Here is a 27,667-nt window from a genome sequence, read left to right as displayed (position 1 = left end):
TCGGGGTCAGGTCACCTAATGGGGTGCTTGGAATGTTTTACCCGACGAGGAGATGGTGCTCTGTGGCCAGAACTGACCTGCAAGCTGAGGTTAAGCGGGGCAGGAAACCATGGCTCTGTCAAACGCATTTGCTGACACATTTTATGTAATGCTAGTGGGGTGGCGATTGACAGAGAGAAGCCAGCGTGTAGCATGACAGCCTTAGTGAAGTTTTCCAGCTGGTAGGAGGGGAAGCTGAACCAGCAGCTGGGTTTTCTGAAGCAATGCAGTTGCTTTTGAGTGGCTGGGAGGCACCTGCCCGCCTGTCAGACAGCGAGCCCTGCAGCGACCTGACCTGTTGCCCGCACACAGGAGGGTGGTGGGCCGGGTTCATCGCACACTCTAACATGTCTTCCACCCGCTTAACACATAATTACATCTTCGTGTTGCCCCATTACAGCTGTACGTTGATCCACCGCAGCACAAAGACGTAAGCAGAGAGCGCAAGCTCTGCCGCTGGACAGCCAGCGCTACGGGGCGGCAAGGCGCCGTTTCAGTGCGAACGGTACGAGCGTCGGGGCCCTGCCCGAAGCCGCTTCCCCCGGGGCACCACCGGTGACGGCGGGGCCCGGCTGAGGCACCGCGCCAAGGCCTGCAGCGTGCCCGCCCTCCGCGCTGAGGGGCGGGCGGCGAGGAGACGCCTCAGGGACAGGTCGAACAGGGACCCGCCCCACCAACTGCCGCTCGGGCTGCGGGCGAGGCCGGCCACCGCCTGCTCGCCGCGGATCGCTGTGACTGCGAGCAGCCCTCGGCCCCCGCCGCCGACCTTGAGGCCGCGGCCTGCGGACGCCTCCCAGCGCGCCTGCGCCATTCCCTCACTAAAAATGGATGCCCTCCGGCTCCCTCGCGGTGAGAGCGGCTTCCGCCCTCTGTCGGTCACGTGACGTACCGTCCCCGGCCCGGCAGCCCGTACGGCAGGCCGATGGGGACAAGCCGGACGGTTTTTGCGTCTTACCGGAGGAGCGCGGCGAGGCAGCGCCGTGTCGCGTAATCACCCCCTGCCCGCCGGAGGCAGCGCCGGGGTCTGGGGCGAGGCAGGAGCGGGGTCCGGCCGGGGCAGGGCAAGGGCCCGCCGGCCGCCTTCCCGCCGCTCTGGGTGAGTACGGACCGCCGGGGCCTGGCAGCAGCGTCTGCGGCCGGTCCCGGGGGGCTCAGCCCTGCCGCATCCCCCCCTCACGGCCGTCCGTCCCCTCAGCCCGGCCGTCCCCTCAGCCCCTGTCATGTCTCTGTGCCCCCCGGGCCGTGTCTCCTCGTACCCGCGCTCCTCCTGCCCCAGCCCCGCTTTCCGCCGCCGGCTTGTCTCGGCTCCCCTGGGCCCTTCTGGCCGTCGCCCCGTTGGTGTGGCCGTCCGTTACCCCCGGTGGCGGCTGTCGCTGGCCAGTGGTGCCGGCGTGCCCAGCTCTGCGAGCAGCCGGCTCCCCCTCTGCCTTCCCCCGGCACCCACGGCTGGCTGGGGCTGCTGCCGGCGGAGCCCGGCGTTCCCACAACATGGAATATTTGGGTCTTCTGGAGAAATGGTTGTCTGACTGGGACAGGGTTTTTCTTTTCTCCTAACGTTTCCAGTATTTATTATTTCTTTTCGTTAAAACCTCCAGCTAGAGTAAAACAAACTTGACAGAGTGCAGCCCTAACTGTTTTATCATTCCCCAGCTTTGTCTGTGTATAATGGGTATTTTTGTGTTCATGTCGTCCTTGTGCTAAGGAGAGGAGGTAACGTATTTAAAAAGTTCAATACACGTAACTGCCCTATGCAGAACAGCTTTCAGCATTTAGCCAACACGTAGCTCTCTTTTCTCTCAAATTGTTCCGTTCCTGCTCTGTTGTTTCATTGCCTCTCATCCTGAATGCCTCAGTGACGTATGTTCTGACAGTTTGGGGGTCTCCTGATAGGGTCCTTTGAGTCCTGTAATACATGTCCTTAACTTTGCTTTAGGTTGTCCTCTTCCCCTTTTACCTGCCAAAGGATAACTAGACACTTGCCAAAGGAGCACTTTGTAGCTCACGTGCGCTTGAACAGACCAGCTGTAAAGTAGCTGCCTCAGGAACAAACAGTACTGTAGCTGGAAGAGTTACAATTAGTTTGATGTAGGCTGTAAAACCTGCTGTGATCTCAGTGCTGGCATAGCTATACCGTTACCAGGACTCATCTTCATATACCTCAGATTAACTTGGACATCCACGCTATGTGTAACATTCCTGGTGGCTGCACAGAGACAGCCAATGTCTGCTTATTGCCAGAATGCTGATAAAGAGTCATCCTTTGCATTCATGTGCATTGCTTCATCCCTATCTCTCCTGTGCCATCCCTCTTTAGGAGAGGGGGAAGGTGGTATCCTTGTGTCTTTCTGAACACATATAATTCACCTTGTATAACTTCTCTTGCTCTCTCTTCCTTACCCTCCTCTGGATTTTCTCCTTCCTTTCTCTTTTTCACTAAATGCCACTGATGCTCATCTGTGCTTCAGCTGCTCTCTGTCCTTTATTTATCCTGTATTTGTGATTGTATTTTTATTATCTCATCGTTCTTGGACATCTTTTCTATTCTCATGCCTCTTTAGAGCTACTTAGTTCTGTAAATATCAATTTTAAAATCCTCCTTCTCCCTGATTTATTATTAATGTCTTCTGTAAAATGCTTCGTGTAACAAGAACATTACAGAAAACATAACTCTGATTTCTGTTCTTTTTAAATACTCGGAGGTTTTGTTAATAAGTTCCGTTAAAATATTCTAAGTTTTCTGTTGCTGAAATCTCTCTGTTTTTCTATTCTCTTCTAAAAAGGGGTAAAAAATGAAATTGACAGAAAATGCAATTCTCAATGATGCAAAGTAGATGAGAAGTAGACAAGAGTAGGAAGACATTGAGGTGTTGTATCTATGGTCATTGGCAAGTACAGCTAAACGCACACAGTAATATTTAGTTTATAATAGTTTATAAAATGGGTGTTCTAATGCTCTCCTTTTTCGTGTGTGCTTTACCTTATAGCTGGAAAGCAGTTGTCATGCAGACTTACTTATGTACAAAAACAGTGCCAAAGTTTAGGAAAGCTGGGGTGTAAACACTGGTGTAGTGTAGCAGTACTTGATTGCGATAATTAAAGCCATACAGGTATTTCAAAATGAGAAAGTGAACAAGCAGTGAAACACCTTTTGTCAAGTCTTGTGAGCAGTAACCATTCTTTAAGCTGCGGCCAGGAGATATTCTCGGTACTTTTAAGTTCTTCTTGAAATTTGATCTCTTTATTGACATTATGATTTTTACTCCTATTGATTTGGAAGTGCTTTACTGATCATAGACCATGTTTTGAAATGAAAAGCACCTTTTGGAATGTGGAAGTGTCAGAAGGCTGTGTACTTTGTTTGTGCAACTTGCTGATCTAGCCAATGTCTTGCAAGAGGGACAAATCTAGCTTTGAAAGACCAAAGGGCAGGGACAAAAAACCCCTAAAGTGAAGTCTTAAGAATTTTGAAGTGACAGAACTGCTTAAGCACCTCTTGAACTCCTATAAAGTGCTATTTCTAATTAAATGTGCCCTTCCAGTTCCTTTGATTTGATACATACCAACAGTAAGAAATAATACAGCTAGATTAAATCTGCGTTGCTTCAGGTATTTCCTTTATAACTGTTTTGTTTTTTTTTTTTAAGTTTACATGGAACAGTGACCTTCTTGCCTTTGAGGTTTGAGGGTTTATTAATAAATATGGAAAGTATCGCTTCTGTGTGATGGTGGGAGGAATGGCTCGTGGTCTGTCTCACCTGCCACATGGATGTTCTGCACTGAGACGTTTTGTTCACAAAGTTCTGCGTGCTTAGTTTACAGAAGCACACAGGCAGCAGCAGACGTACCCTTGCTGCCAAAAACAGTAAAAGAATGTAGTTGCAATTATAGTGGCAAAACCTGCCTTTTTGCCAGGATAGATTACTTAATTTAGGGAATTACTTCAAGTAATACCACTAAAAGATTTCTTGCTAGAGTAAGCTATGCTTCCCATAGGCAAATTTGCCAGGATAAGTATATTTACATATTGTGTATGTATGTTTATTTATTTATTTACATATTGTGTGTATATGTATAGAAATACACATATCTCTCAATCCTAACCCTAAAAATAACCATTATCTCAGTCTGAGCTGTTGTCAAGGCCCCCAGCCATTGCCTGGATGAAAGATTCTCACAACCGAGTATTCCTTGCAGCTCACAGTTTCCTCTGGGAGACACTTTCCAGTCCCACTCTAACTGCAGCTCCAAGATGTCTCTCTCTTAACCGAGGCCATAAACATAATCTGTCTGAGCCATCGACAGTGTCCACTGGCCACTGCCCAGGTGAACAACTTCTCTCAGCCATCCAAGTTCCCTTTCCAGCCCACAGTTTCCATCAGCAGCCCCTTTGCAGCCCAACTCCGAGTGCAGCTCTAGGATTTCTTTTTCTCTTAACCTTAAACCTGACCTCAGAAAACCCAGTTATTTTGGGTTTGTCTTTGATACAACTCCCAGCAATTGCTGTATTAGTAAGTTTCTTACAGCCCAGTTTCTAGGAAATTCTACCACTGCTTCATGTGAAATTCCCCTCCTTTCCTAGGAAAATGTATCTATGAAGTACACTTTAAAGAAAGTCTTGTTCTCTCTCTGCCCATCTTGTATCTGTTCTGCAAAGGTAAGATTTTCATTTACAGAAAAATTCAGAACTGACAAGTTCACAGAATTGCTTGTGATTGGGAATGGGTTATGAATATACTAGGTTTTCAGGCTGATTTGACCTTGATAAGGAGCTTTGTCCTTGTAAGATGGAATGAGATGTGGGTGACTGGCAGCAAGCAGAAGGCTGCTGCCCAAGGGGAGTCCTTTCTTTTGTTCCCTACATCAACGTGGAGTTTTGTAAGACTTCATACATTTTCTCAAATATCTGTACGCTGGATCTGTGTAAATACAGATCAGTATTTCAGATTTGTTACCAATCCTGAATAGATTTCCGATCAATCCTGCCAATTCTTTGTCGTTTGTTGGTTTGTTTGGTTTCCTTTTTCTGCCAGCCAGTGCAGGAATAGTACCTAACATGCAGAATTTCTACAGTTTTTTGTAACAGCTCAATTTGAGGACCCCTCAGTGCTGCTTTGAGCCTTGCCTACGGCATCACTTTGTTCTTCCGTCACTCCCCTCAACTCTCACCTGCTTGTGGCTACATGTCCTGTGCGTTTTATCATATAGTTTGTTTCTCTAAATAAGACTGTTCAGTTAGGATCATCTACCACTTGCCTAGTGATCAGAACAAAGAGTTCCCTTTACACACCTGCTGCTGGTTTCCTGTATTGCTGTTATAGCTTTTGGTTTTCTTTTTCCAGGATGAGTGGGGCTGCATTCCCATCTCCAGCTGCCGAGATGGCAGAAATTAATCGCCTTCAGTATGAAATGGAATACACCGAAGGAATCAGTCAGCGCATGAGGGTCCCAGAAAAACTCAAAGTAGCTCCTCAAAATGCTGACCTTGAGAAGGGCGTCCAAGAAGGATTTCCACATGCCAGTGTAACTATGCAGGTTCCAGAGCGGATTGTAGTGGCAGGTATGTCTGCATCTCAAGACAAGAAAAATAGGCAAAAATTTAAATTAGTTCCCCAGATTTCTGGATGGACAAAAATATGTAATGATACCTCTTTAAAAGAAAAACCTGTAAAATGCTTTCTAGTTTTCAAGCAATTATTGCTTATTAACTTTGACGTAGGAGGTTTCTTAAACTCTGAAAATGTTTCATGAATAGTTGTGGTATAGCTTGCAGTCGAGGCAGTTAATGAAAGAATTATAAACAGTAAGTTTAATTGCTGACTTTTCATCTTAATAAACTATTTCTGGAGCAAAAAATTCAATGTTTAATCATTTACACCTGATTTTTCTTAATTAACTATAAGCTAAAGTATCTATAACAAGTTTTGGGGACGTACTATATATTAGCCATGCAAAATGTGTTTGGTTATAATCGGAATGAATGCTAGTTATGTTAAGGATCTGTCTATTATTTGGTGGAGTCTATCAGTACTTCTTTAGTATTTATGGGCTTTACAGTGACGTACCTGGAACTGCTGAAGGCCCTACAATTTGCAAAATGTGTGACATGCATATATTTTATGCTTTGAAAGAGTGATGTCTTCACATCCCCAGTCACCATATTTCTAAACAAATACACCTTTAATAGGACCGTGTCTTGAGATTAATATCACTTGCAATAACAGCTGATGTTGTGCAGGGTTACTCAGGATCATTGTTCTCAGAGAAACTGCTCAAATAAGTGTCAATTAATGTGGTCTTTATGAGAGCTTTAACCATAGTTTTTAACACACAAGCCCCCTTAAAGAAAGGTACGCTTAATTATTGGCATAGTCAGGGGAAGCTACTGATGTGATGTGGTTTTGAACTTTAGCATTAGCCCTCAGGCCTCAGAACAGCTTGCTTTCTATTGATAACTGATGTTCTTGCAGGTAATAGTGAAGACATTCCATTTTCCAGACCACCAGACCTTGACCTTCTTCAGTCTACTTCATTCAAACCACTGGCATTGAAAACTCCTCCCCGTGTTATTTCTCTTAGTGATCGACCACTAGATTTTTTGGACCTAGAAAAACCTCCACAACAGACACCTCAAAATGAAGAGGCTAGTACTTGTTTTGCTTTTTCCTTAGTTGAGAAGTGTTCTCCTAAAGAAAGTGAAATGACCAATGATTTCTCTGCTATGGTGCAGTTCTACTTGGTGCTAACGTAATTTCGGAAAATATAAAAATACTTTTATTAGCACTGTAGTAGTTCTAATTATGACTTTGAAGTTCCATATTTAATTGGCAGATGGCTAGGGGTTGCCATGCTCAGTAAGCTTACACAGTACTTACAAAAATAAAGTCATAATTAGAAATACTCAAAATTCTTTTAACAAAAAAATCCTTTTGATTGAAGAGAAAGCCGCAAGATTTTTTTAATTTGGAGGTTATTCGAAAACAAACTAAGATTCTTTTAACATGTATAATTAACCTTTGGAATTCGCAGACAGATGATACAGCACCACATAGAGTTAGTGAGTTTTAACAAAACTCTGAAAACCAACCTCAAAGAATGGTGTAACGTTGTCATCCAGGTGGGTGATGTGTAATTGACATCTTAAAAAATGAAAAATATTTATGAAGCTGTATATTCTACAGACTCATAAAATACATTAGAAATGCATTTATTTCTGGTGATAGTAAGTAATATTAAACATAGTGTTGCTTTCTTACATATTCAGAATTCTCTTTGTTCATAATTTTGGCATCAGATCATGTCGCTAGATAACGACAGGATTGCAATAAGTTTGGGCCCTGGTTTTACATGTACCAGCATCAGATCCTCTCATCATTTGTTTTCCTCCTAATCACTGTGAAACCCATCAAAACGTACCTTTGTACCTGAGGGCAGATCTAACTTACAAATCTCCAATGCATATAGCTGTCTCCTGGAATTCCCTGTCTCTGATCTCCCCCTTTTTCCGCTTTTGTGCAGGTCCGCTCAGTGGGAAGGCTGAAGAGAGAACGTTCCATGAGCGAAAATGCCACTCGACAGAATGGCCAGCTGGCCCGGAATGATTCCATGTGAGTAGAGCAACAGGGTGCAGGGACAAAACTACAGCTTTGTTACATATTTCCTTTGTTATTGATCTCCTCATCATTTGTATGTTGTGGCAAGTACATAATTTTAAATATTATAAGGCCAATGTTTTTCTTAATTTCTCTGATTTTGTTTAGTGAGGTGACTCATTTGTGAAGTATTTTCTTGCAGTGGATGGGTGGGAGCGTGGGCTCACAGTTGGTTTCACCAGTTATTGTGAGATGTTACTTTAGGAGATTTTTCAGTTTCTGAGCTGCTGTAATACTTCCTTCTCCCTAAATTTTCAAGAAATTGAGTTTTGTGCATGAAAGTGTTCCTGGTTCTCTCACTGTTGATATTATGTAATGGTTTTCATTCATAGAAAAAGGACTATGTGTATTTCTCATAAATATTAGAGTAAGTAATCTTTCCTTGGTGCCAGTGTACTCCATGTATTGGAATCTGTGAGTATGTATCTTAATTTTTTGACACCAAAATGGCAAGTAGTATTTAGAATTGGAACTACATCTGTTGATACCATCTGAGGTAGCAATTCTTACGGTGCTTTCTGAAGACGTATAGGTCTGTATATTTCTATTAGATATGATAGTCTTTGATTAATCTGGTTTATTCTGAATGACAGCATCTTTCTACCCGGCAGTGACTGTTTTTGCAATGTAACAGTTAAAACTCATATATAATAAGATTCCTAATACACTACCACAAAAAATACTTCCCCTTGTTGAAAGGATCTTGGATATAAGACCTAGAAGATGGGATTCATCTGTCCCAATATCAACTGTATAACGCTGTTGCTAAAGCCCCATAAACTTAATTTTCAGTTACTAGGGGGAAATAAGTGCATGGCCTACTTAGGGTCTACCTATTTTTAGTCTAAAACAGATCAAGTGAATTATGTCCCAGAAATGTCTGTTTTCTTCTGTTTACAGCAGTGGCACTAGGAGGTACTATATGTACTGCATATCTGTCTCCCTGTTAGTTTGTCTGGAACTGGTGAAATGTATTCTGATGCGCATTCCAGACATGTTATGATTGTCCTTCTCTTCCTCCAGAGCTTCGTGGAAGTATTTTTGCATATCTTTCTCTTACTTAGTCAGTCTTTTGGTTCATACAAGCTTATAGCTCGCACGTGTCTGGGTACTCGAGTCTGCTGAGTCATATATTCACTGAGTTGGCAAAATCAGATTCACATCCATAAGCTCCTGATCAGCTTGGTCTCCAAATGTCCTAGCAGCCTACTAAGTGCCCGGGTTCCCTGTGGTATTGATCATCCAGTTATGTCCTGTTGGACCAGTCATACTGGAATTTCAGTGCAGGAATGGCCTTCACTTGCCTGTCTGATAGTCTGCACATGATGTGTGCTCGTGGTGATCTTCATGTGGTGGAAGCTGCTTGTGAAAAAGTTTGCCCCTTTGTTACCAGCTTTGCTCTGCCAGTCTTTGATGTATTGGACTTAAAAGAAAACCAGATAGTATATGAAACCTTGCTCCCCCTTGAAATCACTTTATCCTTGCTCCCCAGGTTAGTTTAGTCTTCTGAAAGTCAGGGACTGTATCTGCCCAGCCATCCATCTGAGAAACTGGCAAGATCAGCTCTGACGGGTTGTATCCAATTGCTGTCAGACTTCTCACATATGTTTGGAATTTCTCAATCCAAAAATCTTAAGTCTGTAAAACTCACCTGTGTGCTTTGCGGTTGCTCAGTAGCTATATATAGAATTACTGGTTTAACATGGTCTGATATTTATTTGCTGTCACAGTTTATTAATCTCCTAGCAGTCCTTTGGAGGCTTAGCAATACAATACAAACTTGGAATCCTGTAAACTGAAAAGGGATATGATCAATGAGCATATATAACTGGTAGCTCATGCGACTCAACGTATCATTTACAAATGCCAGGAAATTATGACACATCTGGAGATTAGTTTTTCTTTCTTGATGCCCACACTGGTGTCTGCATAATGTCTGTCAAATAAATCAAACTTCTGATGCTAAGAAGTGTCTTTTAAGAAAATTATATAAACTTTAGATAGATCCAGGATGAAAAATACAAAAAATAACAGCTAGCTAATATTGAGCTTGCTGTGTCTGTGCTCTCTGCTGCTCACGTGGAAGAAGTTATCTTTCTTCACTGCAGCATCCACTCTTGCTGACCTGCAGATAACGTATCTTAGTAGAACTTCATTTGTCTCTTGCCCTCTCAAGTACTTGTTTTCTTATGACAGAAGTTACGTTGTGCATATTGTGTAGATCATCTGCTTTGAAATCATTGAGGTTCCTAGAAATTGCTTCTCTTTCTGTCATCATTGCTTCTTCTGACTCAGTGTGATGCAAAATAAGAAATCACTTTGAACAGGCTGTGGCGTTCCTGGTGATGCTGAGTCTGGTGTTTCTGCCTTATCCAGGCTTTGTCAATTGCCAACTGGAGAATGTGACTGTGTACCTGAGTAACTCTCAGGAGAATATTCTATGAGTTCAGATTATGGAAACACTGTGTTCAAGGTGGGACTTGCGTGGCTCACATAAATGCAGGAAAGCCAAGTCTTTTGTATTTGGTGGAAAAAAGTATCTCTTGGCTCTTGTTTCCTCACAATTTAGGCCCACACTGCAAGTTTCATGTAAATAAAATCAGAAGTAGCCATTCTACAAACAAAATTGGTAAGGTGACATTCTGTTTTCACTGTGGTAGCTACATAGAGAAGCTACGCAAGTGGAAGTCTTATTTTATAGCTCAAAATATGCAATCCAAGCAAACAAACTTTGATATAAATTATGCTACCTCAGATGGTACTGGGTATCACCTAGCCCATAGACTACTATTTCTGTTAGAGCCTCGTGGTAAATGTGATGCATGTCTTCTAAGTTTAGCTTCCGTATTGATAAATTAGACCATTTAAGTAGATAAATTCTACTACAAATGTATTCTTTGCTCTACAGAAAAAGTAATTGTACACCTGTTACTTCATTTGTATCGCATTGAAATTTCTTTACCGTCTAGAAATACTGGGGTTTTTTTCCAGGAGTACAAAAATATAAGAAACCAGCTGTTCCTAAAGTTCTTATTTCCAGCGTTATTGGCTGAAAGAAATAATCTTTGTTCTAATTACTGTAATGATACATTGCAGCTTCATCAAAACTGGCTTGACTTTTAAGTTCAGTCATGTCTAAGTAGTTTATTTCTGCGGTAACAAGTGCTATGGTACTCTAACTTGACAAAGATCAGATCTTTATTCCTTGTGCTTCTGTGAGTCTGGTTCACATTTTCAAATAGGAAAGAGAGTCTGCGTTTTACTTCAAATATTTAATTCCTACACAAGAAATACTTTAAAAAAAAAAAAAAAAATGCTTGTTTCTCTTACCTCCTTGGTTCAACTTCCTAACAGACATGATAGTCTACTCAGATGCTGTGATGAGGACCCCACTGAAAAGGCATATGGAGCACTGCCTTTTAAAACCTTTGTTTTCTAACTAGGACTATAATGCTCAAGTTTTAATCTGGGACAGTGTTGTCCTCCTTGGACAAAATGTTCAGATGTACTGCACAAAATTGCAGTGCTTGGCCTACAAAGTGACAAAATTAAACATTCTGGAATAGATTGTCAGATTGAAGCAAAAGAATTGGCTGGGCTCCCTATCACAGTCTTCTCTATATGGTACAAATAGTTGTTTCTTTTCTGTTGTCTTTATCTTCTCATAATCCAGATGCATGCAGGGACAGTTCTGAGAATTTTTTGGGAGTTGGGCTTCTCTAAAGACAGTAATTCTCAAATGTTTTTAAGAAAACTGAGACTAACAAGTAGGTACCTCTTGTACAATAACCATCTACCTGCGTAGCAGTAATGACAGCTCTCTAAATTACAATCCCTCTATTTATAAGGATGCTTACTTAAGAGATTACAATTATTATTCAAGGTGGTACAGATCAGATACTGTCCCAAGAAATAAAATGCCACGGTTCCAGTCACCTCTTTCGACTAAGGATTGCACGTAAGCCTAAATGTTACCTGGTATATGAAAATCAAAAGTGTGTTTAATTATGTAGCTCTCTGCAATACTAATTTTTTGGCTAAGTATCTGTAGTTTAGAATGTTAAACTTGAAACAGCCTTTGCTACACTGAATGTGTGGTTTCTAATTTTGCTTCAGGGTTTCTCAAACTTTGCCAAATTGTTTCCCTGTGTAAAGAACATAGGGAAAAATACCTGGCGGCAAAAGGAAAGGGACAGTCTCAACTAAGAACCAATTTGTAAAGAACAATTAAATTTCAAAAATAGCTTTAGTTTGTTTGATTCTTTGTTCTTTGGCTGTTTTTGAATGGCTGGAGAAACAAAGTTTTTTGTTGGCCATTGCCAGCCAATGTTGAATGCAAGGATTCCACTTCTGCATTGGAAGTCAACAAGCTACCAAGAATGCATGGAAAAGGTGGCAGTGTTTCTTTTTTTTTTTTTTTTTTTTCCTTGCTTCAGTCTTCCCTTAGTAAAACACATCTCTTTAGAGAGTTCAGTTTTACAGTTTGAGAAATTCTGTTCTTATGCAAGTTGTGGGGGAAAAGGTTATGGTGTGCACGTGTTTAATGAGAATACAATCTGTCGATGTGGTTGAATTTAAAGTAACCTTGACCAGCTAAATCTGTTTACCTCTCTTTTGATACTTTCAGAACAGTAAGTCAGAGACATATCTGAAATAAACCCTGTGTACATCAGAAATGTTTTGAGAAGGTTTAGGGGAGATTACCACTAAACTAAAAGCTCTGCGTATAGTAGAATGTTACTGTGCTCTTCCATAGTAACTTCTGTAATCCTGTTTGTTTTGGTTCCAGACTCTGGAATTGCCTGGTGTTTGTAACCAGGGAGTGCTATAACAACTGGCTGGAGCTGTTAATAAGAACTCTTTTCAGAAATTTGAAACAAAATTATGCCTAGGACTAAGACTATTTAACTACAAATGGAGGAGATAAGGAGGATGGCCAGAATGTCTAGTGATAAGTAGTCGTACTCAGAGAATTATCCTGATGTCAGAGATTTTCTTTTTCTTATGTCATTTCAGCTGATATCTGTATCAGATATTTGCTTCATAATATTTCTTCTCCACGGTCTTTGACATAGTCCAAAGGACTGCCACATGTTTACAGGACAATAATTTTGAATCCTGAAAAAGGAGGATAGAAGAAAAATTTGGCTTCCTATTTGGTTTGGGGGGGGGGATGTCCCCCCCCAAGTTCATTAATTCTGACATTCATAGAATTATTCCTCTCTCAGACTGTGCACTGTAGAAGGGTATTAAAGTTAGCTATAGCCTTTATGGAGGAAAATTGATTAATTTCATGTAGCTGTACAGTTTAGCTCATATTCAGGAGCAAATAGATTTAAATAATCTCTTAAATAATTAAATAATTTAAGAAACAAAATATTTTCCTAAGTAAGAATTAAATAATATCTTAAAATGAGTGAAGTAATCTCTTGAAACTGTCTTTTCTTACAGGCCACCTATAAAACAACAAGCATGAAGTAGTCCAGGGGCTAGACCATGGGGTTAGGAATTACCTAGTTCTGAAGTCCACCTTGATTTTTTTTCTTATTATACACACTTCCAATTTTCAGCACATGTAACTTTCTTCTAGAGAATTTTGTGCAGTTTTAGTTAAATAGTTTTGGGGTGTTTTTTTCAGTACATACAGAAGACTTTCTATGCAAATGACATTACTGTGGTATTTACAGTAATACCATTCTGGACAACAAGAATTCCACAATATCTTCTGGTTTGCAATATTTATAAATACGGTTTGTTACTTTTTTTTTTAAGCTGTCTTTCAGCCTATTCTGTAAATCTCTGAAGTGATGAACAGGAAAAATTACTTTTAATACAAAACATACTATGAGTTCATGCCTTCAGCTCTTCCCTCATTTCCCTCAGGCCAGCAAATCCACAAAGGAGTAGAAATTCTCATAAATTCACTTTAGTGTCAGTATTTCCATACTTGGCCCTGCTTCTTGATATTTTTCTAGTGAACACTGGCATTTCCAATGCAATTCAAGAGTAAAATGTGGGGATGTGACCACTGCCATTGACTGCAAAGTAGAAGTCATAAATGTAAAAAAAAAAAAAGATGGATCCTACAAGTCTTGGAGAATGATAAAAGCTGTTAAGAAGTGAAGTAGATGTTTATTGATTTCTCCTTTTTTACTTTCTCTTGTCGAAATATACTCTACAGCTACAGATATTTGCAGTTTAGGTAATAAATAATGACCAGTATCATTCAAGGACCACCCACTGCTGTCTTTGCATGACTCTTGAAGCACAGGACGGCTGAACTTTTCTGTGGGTGAAGTTGACAGCTGTGTAACGTGCTTTGAATCTGTCTCTTCAATTGAATTTTCTTTCTTACTGAGTTTTCTGATGTCGGTGACAGCCAGTTGCAGAGCAACTCTTTGCAAAATGAGAGTATCCATAGAATTGTGACCCATCTAAAAATTATCCAGATATCGAACCAGCTTCCAAGCGCTCAGACACTAATGCTTTGCTTAATTTCTTAAAAATGCTAAAAGCTGGAAGATTGGCATTCTAACTCCCAGAAACCGTTGGAGCAAAGCACAAGCAGCAATTCAAAGGAAATGTGTTGAATTATGGACGCTAATCTTGGAATAAAAACTATCCCAAGATTTCAAGGGCACAGTGACTCGCGCTTTGTTTTGCATTTGTGTTAATATTTACAGTTAAGTTAACACAAATTACTTCCTGTTAAAAAAGAATGTCTACTTTAATTAAAGTTTTCTGATTTAAAAAAAAATAAAAATTTTAAAATAGATTGATGTGTGAAGGATAATGTGGATAAAGTCAGGTTGAATATAAAGAAGCATGAGCAAAGCAAAGGCAGTTTATCAGAACTAATTTCTGACTCATAGAGATGAGGTTTGTATAATTCAAATGGTCACGTTTGAATTTCAGTCCTGTGTATGTTAAATATTATTTTTCATTGTAGTGAAAAACTCAGATCATGTAATTTATTGTCACTGGGATATGAATTCTGTGCCTTTTTTTTAATTTTTTGCAGTTGCCTTTAAGCTTTTTTCACGTGCAGATCAAAGTACTATCTTAATCTTTAGTCACAACTTGAAGAAAAATGTTTGTTGGAGAAGGTCTGTGTGAGATTTTCCTTATTGAAAAAGGCTTGTGTTTTGAAAGAGACTATGGGTAGGATTTCTTTAAGATGCCAGTGCTTGTAAAAATACTTTCCTTGATGTCGGGGAGGATTTGAATACTGACTTCTCAACAGGTAGAGATGTAGCTGGACAAGAACCTTCTAAAACTAATTTGTATAACGATCACAACTGTGTCCTTGGATTATTACTTGTGTTTGTTTCTGAAGAACTTATACAAACGTAGCTGATGATCCCTGCGCTACTAGAATTTGGGAGTGTTAGCTTATAGTGGTGGGAGAAGGGTAAACCAAAAGCAAGCAATAAGCATTTTGGAATGGGGTCTATCTGAAAAGCTTTTTTTAATTTAAAATCTGACTATAGTATTTCTCTCTTCATTTACTATGCTTGTACGAACAGTGTGACACCATCACTGCAACAGGCTCGTGTCTGTCCTCCCAATATGTTACCTGAAGATGGAACTAATCTTTACTCTGCTCGTGGCATTTTGTCGTTTATCCAGTCTTCCACTCGTAGGGCTTACCAGCAGGTCTTGGATGTGCTGGATGAAAACCGCAGGTGATTGGTTGTCACTGATTCTGCCAGCTTTTGCTGCTTTTTTTTTTTTTTCTTTTCTCCTTTTTAGTGGAGTTTGGTTTCTGTTTACAAAATAATGAGATGAAATTATTTGCTTTTGCTTTCCTTTGCTTTCACTATTCACAAGCAATTTAATTGTCCAAAATTCACATTTCAAAATGCTTCTGTTTGAGTCAAATGTAGCATTGTTTTGGTTTCCTTCCAAATAAAAATCACAATAGGAAGTGTTAGTCTGTGACCGCGAGGGACTTTGCTGTTCCCAGATTGTCAGTGTTTTCTGCAATTAATACTTGACCCTGAGACTGCAAACTTAGAAGCCTTGTCTGCTGCTTTTCTGTTGGTGAGCAATGGTGCAAATCAATAAGATTGGGTTGATGTTGATCAAAACAGATGTACAGAAACAGGGTAGAATATTAGGCAAGGCATTGCAGACGCTGCTGTTGATAACGTGTCAAGACTCTAGTCTGTTTCCGTTTATATTGGGAAGAGTTATCTCTGGTTGATTCATGACTGATGGTAACCACTTTGCTGGATGCTGAGAGCAAGAAAGGCAATGGATACTGAGAAGCTGGTTGCTCCTCTCATGAATGCTGTCTCTGTTTGTATGGATAAGCTGACACCTGGAGAGAGGTAATGAGCCACTACAAGCCTCATGGCAATCACTCACTGTCCCTGAAGGCATTTAGGTGTGTAGAGATGGCGCTTAGGGACATGATTTAGTGGTGGACTCAGCAGTGTTAGGTTTACAGTTGGACTGGACTTGATGATCTTAAGGGTCTTTTCCAGCCTAAATTATTCTGTGACTTCCATTTTCTTCAGTGGAGTTTTGCCCACTTGATGTATCCTTGGACTGTTGATTTGGCACTTCTAAACATTACAAGAGTGGCATGTTTAATGCTATAGAAATATTTATAAAGGCTAATAATGGTGAGGTTAATTTACCAAAAGCACTTTTCATGCCAATAGTATGCTAGCACAGAGGTTCAGGTAAAAATTGCACGCAGGTAGTCTCTAGTATAGGGCTAGCTGAGACCTCGAGGGCTTGCCAAGAGGTCGAATTAGAGGAGGTAATTGGCAAGAACGTTAGGCGGAACTGCTCGTTCCTTCTGCAGCCCTTCAGTGTGACCTGTGCCAGCAAGTTCTTTGAAATTTGCCATCTGCCTCTGGGAGCTAATGTCCCAGCAGCACTCTTAGTATCTTGTAGCATGGAATTAAATTATTTGCTTTTTAGTTTTGGTGATAAAATGTGACTATCAAGCCAATCTTATTGTGAATGTCTGTGTTTGCAGTTACTTTTCAAACTGCCACCTCCTGTAGCTCACCATGTTTGCTGACCTGACAGTATATAAATGCCCATATTACTCCTGAATCATATAGAATTCCGGTCTTGCTGGCCTTTATGTTCTTACCTGGGACTTAAAAAACCCAAAAGAAATTAGCTGCGTAGTTACCCTTGAAATTCTGAAAGTTGGATGCCTAGCCTGACTCTGAAATTTCAGGCTGTAGCTGATAAAATTTTGATGCCTGTCAACAGTTGGACAACAATACCTTTTTTCATTGTCAATATTAAAAATTAGATGGAATTGCAAGTTTGTTTTGTTTTACAAAATTAAAGCTCCCAGCTAAGGAGGAATTGTACAGTTTGTGCCAGGAATTCTACAGATAATGTGCCAAGAGTCCTTGTTAAAATATAGACTGAAATTCTATCCCTTTCCCTGGTCTGCAATGAAGCTGACAGGTTTTATTCCTGGCTTCTTTTAGGCATGTTCTTCCCAATGTTTGGATTCTGGAAAACCTACACAGATGCATACGTACACTTTCAACTTACTTTAATTATCAGAAAATTTCTAGGGTTCTGAAGACTTCAAAAGCTGCATTACTCTTCCTGGTTTGGGTTAATTTTTGAGGTGCTCTTACTAACCTTCCTAGAAGAAATGGGAAACCTGTTTCTAGTCACCAATGAACAAATAGGTGCCAAACCCCAAATCTTTCAATAGGGTGAAAAAGTGTTCTTTGTGTCTGGGTGTTTGGATACCCACCATTACTCTACAGCTGGCGTAGGAATGTGAAATTTGGATGATCCACTTGCATGGTTGCAATATATTGTTCATTTTAAATTGCTCCAAACCTGCACTCTGTTCTTTTGCTCTGTGTAACGTGCTTTCTATCTCAAAACCTTATGTATTTTAACATTTTATGCTTAATACTAGAAGACATCTTTTAAAATGAACAAGACCTGACTACGTGTTACTCACTGGAAATATTTTTAACTTATTTCATGGCTTGCCTTTTTTTTTTTTTTTCCAAAAAAATATTTTCCAATCTACTAAAACTGCTAACGGTAGGTGCTGATTGTACTGCTGCAGATAACGAATTATGCCTAGTTTAGCCGGCACTGCTCGCATAATAGGTTATTTAAATGGGCAACAATTTAATGATCACTGTTTGCACTGTCTGTTTACTCTTGCATTTCCTTCAGCCTGGACAAGAACAATAGGTCAGTTTTGTTTTCCAGTTCTAACCATTTTTCTGTTTCAATTTCTGTTGAATGACTGTAGGACCTATACCTAATGTTTTTTAAAGACTGATCTTTTATGCTGTAGGCAACAAGAAAACTAAAAAAAACCAACCTAAATGTAAGGAGATTTTAGTCATGTCTTAAATGTGGGGAAAAAGGCAATTTCATATCTGAATAGAGTTGTGTTGAACTCTGTACTTTATCTGAACTATTCTTCATTCTTGGGTCAATACCTTTTTATTTAGGAGAAAGAAGTATGGAAATCTGTTACTATTTCCTTTCTTTGGGATAGTGCTTTCTAAACAGACACTGTCCTTCTTAAACGCCAAACTTCACCTGCGTAATCATATCCTGAGGTGTTACAAGATCTCTTTGTATAGTGAGCAAGTTAATGATATTTTTCATGGTAGAAATAAAATGGGACATGAGTTAAGACCATCGAAGAGGGCTATTCAGGACTTTGGATTGGGGTGATATAGTTCAGAAGAAAATGAAATGGGTCTGCAAATGTGAAGGAGCCTGGGAAAAACAGTAGTCTGTTACTTTAGTGAAGTAACTGCTTACAGCACCGAGACAAGGGAGGAGAGAGCAGTTTCATCTAGTCACTGATGCTTCAATGCACCAGCCCTTTTGGATTCTGGAAGCCGAGCTTCTTACCCAGTTCATGTCCAGAACTTGTCTGTAAAGTCCTAGTGCCCATTCTTACAGCCTTTCTGAGATTTCCAGAGGTGTTTTAAAGCACAGTGAGAGGTGAACATAGCTGCTGCCTCTGCTGAGCACAGAGAAGGTGCTGGCCTCAGTCCCCTGTGTGCATGCACAGAAAGGATGGAAGCTGGACCCAGGTACCTAAACTGTTGTTTTCCTCTCAGCCCATGTGTCCATGATTGCATCATTACTGTGGTGTTTCCATCGCATGCTCTGCTCTAAGCAGAGGAAGACAGACCAGATTCATTTGGTCACTGCCTTATTGCTTGTTTTCCCACTGTTATTAAATTGTATTACTCTTCGCGTTTCAGGCTGCCACTGTATTTGCAGTGAAATAGTTCAGTGTTGAGTATACGTGGCCTCAAGAGTTATGGCTGCTGCTGATCGTATGTTAATGTTTAGGATGCAATTGACAGAAGTAGCCAGAAAATTCAAAGTTTTAATGAGAAAAAGTTTTTAAAGAAGACCGTGTATTTAATAGCTTGACTGTGTTATGCTTGCGCATTCTGTATTTGCCAAAAATCTTGGTGCTGATTTTGGGGTAAGGTGATCTCAGTTATGAGGCCACTGTGACCTATATAATGAATTTTTTTTGTTGCTAGATAAAACCAAGCAAGTAAAAAGTGTGGGAGAGGCAGGGGAATATTCTGGTGATCCTTTTGGGTCCACCTGTAAGTAAATAAGATGTGAACTGCAAAGAAAAGGAAGAAATCATGCGCAGCTTCTTAACAGCCTGACTGTGTTGGGAAGCGAGATTAAAGACTTGTCTTTAGTTTAGATTGGGTTCCTGATTTGCACAGATCCCGGAGGGCTCTAGTTTTGTTCCTTGCTGTAGCCCTCAGCTACCTCCAAGCCTGTGGCTTTCCTTGGGAAGGGTAGTGTGAATTAGTTTGTATTGATTAGTTCTACAACAGCTGCAAAACTTTGTTTGCCACAAGATACCACAGAGGCCAAGAATTTAGAGAGCATTTGAGACCTATCGTTCTCATTACACAAAATGCAAATGTTGTTGTCCTGTGTCAGATGGCATGGGAAATGCCTGCTGGATACTGACAAGCTGACATTCACCTATCTGCCAGTTAATTACAGGTGACTTATGTTTGCAGAGAAATTCTGCGACCTGTTTGAGAAAGCACGAGAAATTCAGCAAAGTATTTAGTTCTAGCATCTGTCAGACAGGACTTTAGCTGAATTATTTCTCTAACTAAAAAATAGCAATACCTTTTGCGTTATGGTGTAGTGATGGTTTTTGTCAGGGTTAGGTTGATGGTTGGACTAGAAAGGTTCCTTCCAAGCTAAGCAATTCTGATTCCATGATAAATTTCTGCAAGACCTCATGCATTTAGGTAAGAATATTCTTTTACTTGTATGTATTTGGGAATGGGGGTTTCTGTTTGGTAAAACACGCCATGCTGGCTTATTTTATGCGCTAGACAGAGAAACACTGTGGTATGCACTTGTGCTGCTGATTTAGAGTAGGACCTAGTCCCAGCAAGTATTGCATTGGGTAGCAGAGTTTGCTAAGGCTCCTAGATCCCGATGCTTTTAAATGAAACTAGTGAGTGTGTTATTTTTGCATGGCTCTTGCTCATTTTCAGGCCAGGTCACAGTGTTCTCCCAGCCACCTCAGCACCAAGCCTTTGCCTCCTACATGTACCTGCTGTGAAGATCTTCCTACCTAGATTCTCTTTTATAGTCTTTTTTAGTCTGGAGTATGCAGGGGTTAAACGCATGGCACAAGTACCTCCTCTTGACATTGGGAAAATGGAAGAAATTGAAAAAAGATTTCAGGCTCTTGAACATTTTGTTACACATCGTAGATGTGGAAACGCTAATGCCTCATTACCAGAGGTTCTGAAAACACGTAGTAGTGGCTTTGTCAGAAGGTACTGCTGGTGTTCACGTCTTCTGTAAATTGGGACACAATAACTTCTTATTGCAAAGTTAATGTGTATTATATAGTTGCAGCAGCTTAATCAGCTCTACCGTTTCTTCCTCTCTGCCTAGAAAGAAAAGAAAGTGAAAGAGCAACACTTACAAGGATGTTCATACCATCTACTTGAAGCTTTTAGTCACTTCTTTCTGGAGAGATCTACCTCTCTTCAGGCTATATACGGTCCTTAGGCTAGTAGCCCAGGTTTTCTGAATTGCATCTAGTGTAGATAAATAAAGAAAAGACAAATCTCCTCTTTCCCTAGAGGGAGGAGAGGATAATTAAAAAGGCTCTTATAAGTATGTGTGGATATATATTTTTTTTTTTCTGTTGTTGTTGGGATTTTGTTTGGGAGGGCAAGGGGGATTTTTTTTTAAACCTGAAGTTTCCCATGGTTGTTTTTTTTTTTTTTTGTAGGGCTGATAACCTCCGCCCAAATCTCAGTTCCAACAGCTTGTCTTCCATAAATGCAGCTATATCACCAAAAAATTGCCTATGTATCTTAGCTGTATAAACATTCAATGTTGATTAAATTTGAATAAGAGAAATGTGAAAGTGCAATTTACAACAAAATAAATAGATACGATATTGTATTGAAACATTATACAATGTAAGTGGAAGTATTTTGATGTTCCTTTGCTCTGTGTGGTTTACCTCTTATCTCTGTTTGTCATTTCCTCTTCCTGTCCTGTGCTTTCTGTCTACAAAAATCTGCCGTAGGCCGGTGTTACGTGGTGGGTCAGCTGCTACCACTTCCTCTAACCCTCATCATGACAACACCAGGTAAAGAGTATTTTTTTGTTAGTCATGATCCACTAATTGAGATTCTGACATTCAGACTTCCGTTTCCCTATATCCAGTGTCCTTATTTTAAAACGCAATGTTCTTTTCTGTCCTCCCTCTCGACTCTTGAGATATTTCAGGCTGTTATTGCTTACCCATCCAAGTCACCTGCAAAGACCTCACTTATCTAATAGATGCAATGTGCTGCAGAACCCTGGCTTAGTGTGTGAGGGGAGGCTCTTAAATGACATTAGCAGTATACTTTGAGTATTTTCGATTTAGTAGTGAGTTTCATGTTTTTATTGCGAGAAGATCTGGCCTTGCATCACCTTATTTTTTCCACGAGTTCTCAGTAACATGCCTGTGACTGATAGTTGCAGCTGGATGTCTTTTCACTACCGTTATCTTGGTGGATTGACATCATTTCAGTGGAACCGGACAGAAGTCTTACACAATCTCATGGTCAGGGTGGAGGGAAAAAAAAAATATAGTCCCTTCTAGACCTGTTTTTCCCATTTCCCTCTACACTTCTATGTTTTCATCGAAATGGAGATTACATTTGTACTGAAGTAGACACTGAATCCAAGCAGGTGATTCTTCTCTAACTCAGGAATTCAGACTTTGTAACAGTCCAAGAGATGATCTCAAGGAGTTTCTTGATCAAGGCCTCTTGATTTAATACCTGCAGTGGTTTGGAAGTTGGTAGAGCAGCAGTGATGTACTGTGACTTTATATTAAGTTTATGCGGCCTGGGAGGGGAGTGTGCCCATCTCACTGAAATGGTAAGCCTCTCTGCGTTTCCCAGGAGATGGTGAGGGACAACTATGCTGTGGATCTGGTGGGATTTTATCGGTTTTTTTGCTATCTACTAGAAATTTAAAAATGGCTACAAAAAGACCCTCCTCAGAAGTCTTTGGCTTTCAGACCTGTAGTAGTAAGGAGAACTTTTTGTCACAAGGTGAACATTGTGTCACAATTGTGAGTTCACAACGTGAGCTTCACAGCACTGAGGAAATTAAAATAAACTAAAACCCCACAAACAAACCCAACAGTTTCAGTCTTTTTAATATTGCCCAAACTGAAAGAACTACAAGTAGTAAATACCATAAATTATAGCAAAGTGAATGTTTGAAGTCTCCTTAGAATAAAAAATTAATAGTAGCCTTAATGAGAAAATCTTTCTGTAACAAAAGGAGTTGCCAAATTTTTTTTTCATCCCACATGTGTTTTTATAAGGACATTTTTAAAATATCTATGACTCTGTTGGCAGACGGTTGCTTATTTGACTATTCTCTCACTAGCTGTTCTTATCCTGATCTCACGTGGAGAAGGTTTCCCTCTCTCTGCATACCCCTCTACCCAAAAAAACAGACCAAAACTTGATTAACTTCCTATCTCTTACACAGTGTTGCTCAAGGATCTAACTGTTACCAAAGTCCAGAGTAACGCAGCGCTCATCTAGAAACAGCAGCCCTTGTTCAGAAACAACGTATTAGTGAGCAATGGTACGGGGAAGCTTCTGACAAGCTTTCTGTTGGGGGATCCTGCCTGCGCTGAGGGCCTTCTGTAGACGTTTGCTGACAGCAGTGAAAGAGCAAGCAGTGCAAAAGTAGTGTCTGCACCAAAGTGCATTCTGCAAGCTGCAGGAATTCTACTCATATCCACATTAGTCAGAGTTGACCATTAACGGTCATTAAACACTAATCGTTCTTTTCGGTGTATTTTGTTGTGAATTTGGTAGCCTTGACATTATTTTGTTCCCCTTCCGAAGCTGCTTGCAGCAGTTGTTGCTATGTCCTAATGAGAAAGCAGGTCAAGGGGAACTGATATTGGAACTCGGGTTTTAATATAGGGAGGAGAAACTCAGTGGTAGGTGCAGTATCAGGAACTACTTCTACCTGTCGGGTTTTGGGAAAGACTCTGGTTAAGAGGTAGCAGTTGGATGATCAAAACACGTACTTTTTGTAGGCTTTCTGCCGCTTCCCAACTGATAAGAAATGTGCCATATTTCATTAACTTACCCTGGAGTTAGAATAATATCTTTTCCGAATCTCACCACATTAAGAAAACTGAGGGGTGCTCTGGGAACAAACTTTGTAATGCACGCAAAGTTCAGTGAACAGTGACTCTGCACTGGACTCTCTTTGCAAGGTTCTCTGCCTGAAATACTGAGATTAACACGACTGATAGCATGAATCTCAGTGGTGTCCACTTGGGATGTTTAAGTAGGAACTGAGCATAAGACACCCAGTTCTTGTCAGGTCTTCATTTGATTATTTCTAATCAGTTGCCACATCTCTTGCAACTTTAGCATTTTTAGCTCAGGGAATTTTCAAGTTTCATCAGTCAGTTAAATAACTGCAAACAGTCTCTTGAGAGACCAAGTGACAGCAAGAAGTCTGTCCGTGTGGAGAAACTCCTAAAATATTTAAATGTGGAGAGCAACAAACCCAGATGCAGTCAAGCACTTTTACCCACTTCATATGTGTTTGTGCTTTATTCGGTTAGGAGCCTATTGAAAGAGACAACTCTGTAAAAGCTGGGAAAAAAAAGTTTTATCCTTCTTCTCAGCGCCACCACTAAAAAATTACATCTACTAGAATGTTGCTACAATATGGTACTTGCTAATCTTTGCATGGATGAGACGGCTAAGCTATCTCCCTTGTTTGGTAGATACGGTATTTCCAACTTGGATACGACGCTTGAGGGAACAGCAGATGACATGACAGTTGTAGATGCTGCTTCCTTAAGAAGACAGGTATGTAAAGCACAGTAGTTGATAACATTAAGCAAAAGCCGTAGTGGTAAAATGGGGGAACAGGTTTTCTGTGTGGCTGCAAAGGTACGCATAACAGATACGAAAGGTCCTCTCTGTACCCCTGCTGGAATGCCCTCACGTGTCCTCTACTGACCTGGGAATCTGGAGAGTCCGACTCCGTTTCTGTTCCCACTTATTAGGGACAGCAACATCTGATCACTAGCCATTGACGATAGAAAGTCAAATTATCAAGTGTTTAAAATCCCTCTGTCTGAGATACTGATTTTGCATGGCTATTCAGAAGCATCTAGAAAGTCTGGCAACTTTCAATGAAGTATTAAAAGCCTTTATTTATTTTTAGATAATCAAACTTAATCGCCGTCTACAACTTCTGGAAGAAGAAAACAAAGAGCGTGCTAAAAGGGAAATGATCATGTATTCAATTACTGTAGCTTTCTGGCTACTCAATAGCTGGCTTTGGTTTCGGCGCTAGACACAGCTCTCAGAAAGATTTAATAGTTGATAATACAAACAATTTGCAAAATTGTTTCTGTTTCTGAACTGTATGCTGTTTTATAATTCATACACTGGAAACTTCCACCACAGAAAAAGGCTATAGAATTGCAGTGTTAAAGGGACACCTTGTTGTTCAGTTATCATGTATTTAATAGATTTGCATTGCAAATACTTGCAGTATCCTCCTGTGCATGCTTCAGTGTCAATATGGGCCAGCCGATATGAAGTTTGCTTCACGCAATGTAAGGACGGGGATCTACGGAAATAACCATTGAATGTTTTGTTGTGGTGGGAAGAGAGCAAATGGAATGAGTTTGGAAAAAATGTAAAAACAAAGGATAAAAAGTAGTTGTTATTGTTCTGTTGTTAGATGCAATTAATGATGATTGCACTCGTTTTCCTTTAGTCTGAGTAGTTTGAAGTGTGCCGTATTCAAGGAGTGTGTCCTGTTTCATGAGTATGTTCCTTGTTTAAGCACATGTTCAGGTCAAATAATAAAAGGTATTCTTTGCTAACATGCGGATTGTCCAGAGGTGTGTAATATGTATTTTTTTTAGCTTTAATTTTGCAGATGTTTTTCTATAAAATACATTTTTAAGCAAGTCAGTCTGTGAGTGATCAAAATATTATGGAGTACGAGACACTGATGTAGTATATTTAATAAAACTCAAAAAAAATAATCAAACCATTGTTTAATATTATTTTAAGAAAATTTATTTGAGGGTTCATCTAAACTATCAGTCTTTGAAATAAGTGGCAGTGACAGACTGAACAACTGAAAAGGAGCAGGGGGGCGGCCGCTTGCCTGCCGCAGGTTACCAGCCCCTGCATGCCGTGGGGTTGTTCCCGGTGCAGGGATGGGAAGCTGGCCTGGTGTCCCCACCTACAATCACAGGATGTGTTGGGTTGGAAGGGACCTGTAAAGGTCATCTAGTCCAGCCCCCCCCCAGTTAGCAGGGACATCTTCAACTAGATCAGGTTGCTCAGAGCCCCATCCAACCCGACCTTGAATGTTTCCAGGGCTGGGCACCGTGGTCGGTTTAAACATCCCTTGTTCAGTCCCAAAATCTGCTACATTTTTGGTGGCGACTGTGCTGAGCTGCACGCGGTGCTCCTGGGGAGACCCTCAGAGTCCCTGTGCCTTAGGGGCTTCCTGCCCCTGGGTGGCTGCAGGACACTCGCCTGCAGCGCTGTAGAAGCCACAGCCCGTCCCTGTAGGGACGGACGGGGCATGAGCCAGGCTGAGGCCCCAGAGATGCAAAATCCCAACTAATCCCCCGAGGGACATGACATCCTTGGGAACGGCTGGTACGAGGATGAGGGGAGAACATGGAGTGGGCAGCACAGGCTGTGGGGGGCTTTGGGGAGAGGGAGCTGGTGCAGGGGTGCGGTGGGGCCCTGGGCGCAGGGTGGCGGGATGCGGGGAGCCGTGGGTGCTGGCAGAGTGCGGAGGGGGGGCGATGCTGTGCGGGCCGGGGGTGCAGGATGCGGGGGGACGCGGGGGGCCGGGGCTGCGGGCACGGGGCTGCCCCCGGGCGCTCGGGAGCTGCGGCCCCGCCCGCTCCTTCATTAGCCGCGGCCACAGCCGCTCATTAGCGGCGGCCGGGGCCGGGCGCCCTCCCCGCGGGGGCGGGCGGGGAGAGCTGCCGGCCACGGGGGTGCGGGCGGCGGCGGGGCTGGAGCCCGCTCCCGGTGCCGGTGCCGGTGCCGGTGCCGGTGCCGGTGGGAGGCGGCGTCGTCGAGCTGGGGCGGCGTCGGGGCACGTCCGTGCTGCTGCTGGCCCTGGGTAAGGCCGCCCGGGCTGGGGTCGGGCTGTGGGGTGCCGGGCTGGGGAGGGGCCGCTCCCTGGGGTGCGGAGGCGGGGGGCGATGCGGGGTCCCCTCTCTGTGTGGCCGGTAGGTGCCGAGCTGCCCGTGCGCCCCCGGCTGTCCGTGCCCTGGGCCCCGGGCCGGCGGCGCCGATGCGGGGTGCCCCGGCTGCCCCCGCGTGGGCTCCCTGCCCCGGCGGGGCGGCGCTTTGGGGCTCTCTGCAAAGGGCGGCGGGGCTGGGCAGGGGCGAGGGACGGCGTGAGGTTGGTGCGTGTCCTGCGTGGAAGGGGCAGCTCGCCGTGCCTGGGTGGCACCGGCACGGTGGTGGCCCAGGTGAGCCCGGGAGGGAGGTGGGCTCTGTCCCCCGAGGTGCGGGCGCTGACGGCGACCCCGTGGGTGGCTGGCAGGGCGCCTGGCCGGGCTGCTGGCATCGGGCACCGCCTGCGCCACCGCTTACCAAGCTGGGGCCGCGTCCTCCAGCTGGGGGAAAGCGGCCACGTAGGAGGAGGCGGATGGTGTGGAGCTGCAGGGGTTGCACCGAGCCTGCGGGTGAGTACGGCCCCGTGCCGGGACGCCCTGCCTGTCCCGTGCCGTGGGGACAGTCCCCGCAGGAGGGCGGGCTGGGGGTTTCTCTGTGGCGCACGGCCGGCGTGGCTGTTTGGCGTTGCCCCTGTGGTGGGTGCTGCTGTCTGACCTCTTCCCCTCCGGCACTCCTGGATCCCACCGGTGAGTGCAGACACACACCTGCTCCCCACCTTGCTCCGATCGAGCCCTTCCCTTCCTCCCAAAGGCGCAGCGCTCGCGGCCTCCCATATTTGCTGTCCCCCGTGGGGAGTGTAGAGCGTCCTGCTGATAAAATTGCCTGGCTAGAATTCTTGTATGTCTTGTATTAATATCGTCATTAATACTGTTTCTTTAGTGTCATTGTCAATTATTTGGTCTTATCCTATTAAATCTATTTCTGTTTCAACCCTCGTGTTTCCTCGCTTTCCCCAACTCCCCTTCCCGGGTGGGGAGGGTCATCAGGTTGAAGAATAATTGTCTAAACAACACTAAATTGCTATGGGTTTTCTCAAACCATAGTAAGATTGTAAAGTGGAGCTGGGGAAACTTTTCTGTGGCTTAACCCCCCCCTCTTCTCTCCCAGCTCGGTTTCAAGCTGGAGTTCACTTGGTGGCTCCACACCAGTTGTCCTGCGAGAGCCGAGGAGGCAGGAAGGACCCCGCCGTGAGCCTGGCTGGAGGATTTCCAGCTC

General features: G+C 42.5%; 1 protein-coding gene across 8 annotated transcripts; it reads left to right on the top strand.

Moving 5' to 3' along the window:
- The first annotated feature begins 644 nt into the window (after window positions 1-644).
- On the top strand, window positions 645-25,275 carry MFF (mitochondrial fission factor). Of its 8 annotated transcripts, none has more exons than XM_063337928.1 (10): window positions 645-888; window positions 5,379-5,596; window positions 6,507-6,679; window positions 7,555-7,643; window positions 11,572-11,646; window positions 15,215-15,373; window positions 17,871-17,888; window positions 21,268-21,330; window positions 24,004-24,088; window positions 24,450-25,275. In XM_063337928.1, the coding sequence occupies exons 2-10, from the start codon at window positions 5,380-5,382 to the stop codon at window positions 24,579-24,581; spliced, it is 1,011 nt and encodes a 336-aa protein (XP_063193998.1). In that variant the 5' UTR covers window positions 645-888; window position 5,379; the 3' UTR covers window positions 24,582-25,275. The 8 variants fall into 8 exon arrangements, with proteins under 8 accessions (XP_063193998.1, XP_063193997.1, XP_063194000.1 ...); XM_063337927.1 differs by lacking the exon at window positions 645-888 and adding an exon at window positions 918-1,135; XM_063337930.1 differs by lacking the exons at window positions 645-888; window positions 11,572-11,646 and adding an exon at window positions 918-1,135.
- Window positions 25,276-27,667: the final 2,392 nt, after the last annotated feature.

This window comes from Chroicocephalus ridibundus, chromosome 6 (genome assembly GCF_963924245.1).
Source record: "Chroicocephalus ridibundus chromosome 6, bChrRid1.1, whole genome shotgun sequence".
NCBI lineage: Eukaryota > Metazoa > Chordata > Aves > Charadriiformes > Laridae > Chroicocephalus > Chroicocephalus ridibundus.
This window is presented reverse-complemented; position numbering and strand designations above follow the sequence as displayed.

What these genes read in the sequence shown, in the direction of transcription:
- MFF (XM_063337928.1), top strand. Translation starts at nt 5,380, where the DNA reads ATGAGTGGGGCTGCATTCCCATCTCCAGCTGCCGAGATGGCAGAAATT. An exon ending in CTGGCCCGGAATGATTCCAT is followed by an intron (nt 7,644 to 11,571) that starts GTGAGTAGAGCA and finishes TTATTATTCAAG; the next exon opens with GTGGTACAGATCAGATACTG. An exon ending in CTGCTTCCTTAAGAAGACAG is followed by an intron (nt 24,089 to 24,449) that starts GTATGTAAAGCA and finishes ATTTATTTTTAG; the next exon opens with ATAATCAAACTTAATCGCCG.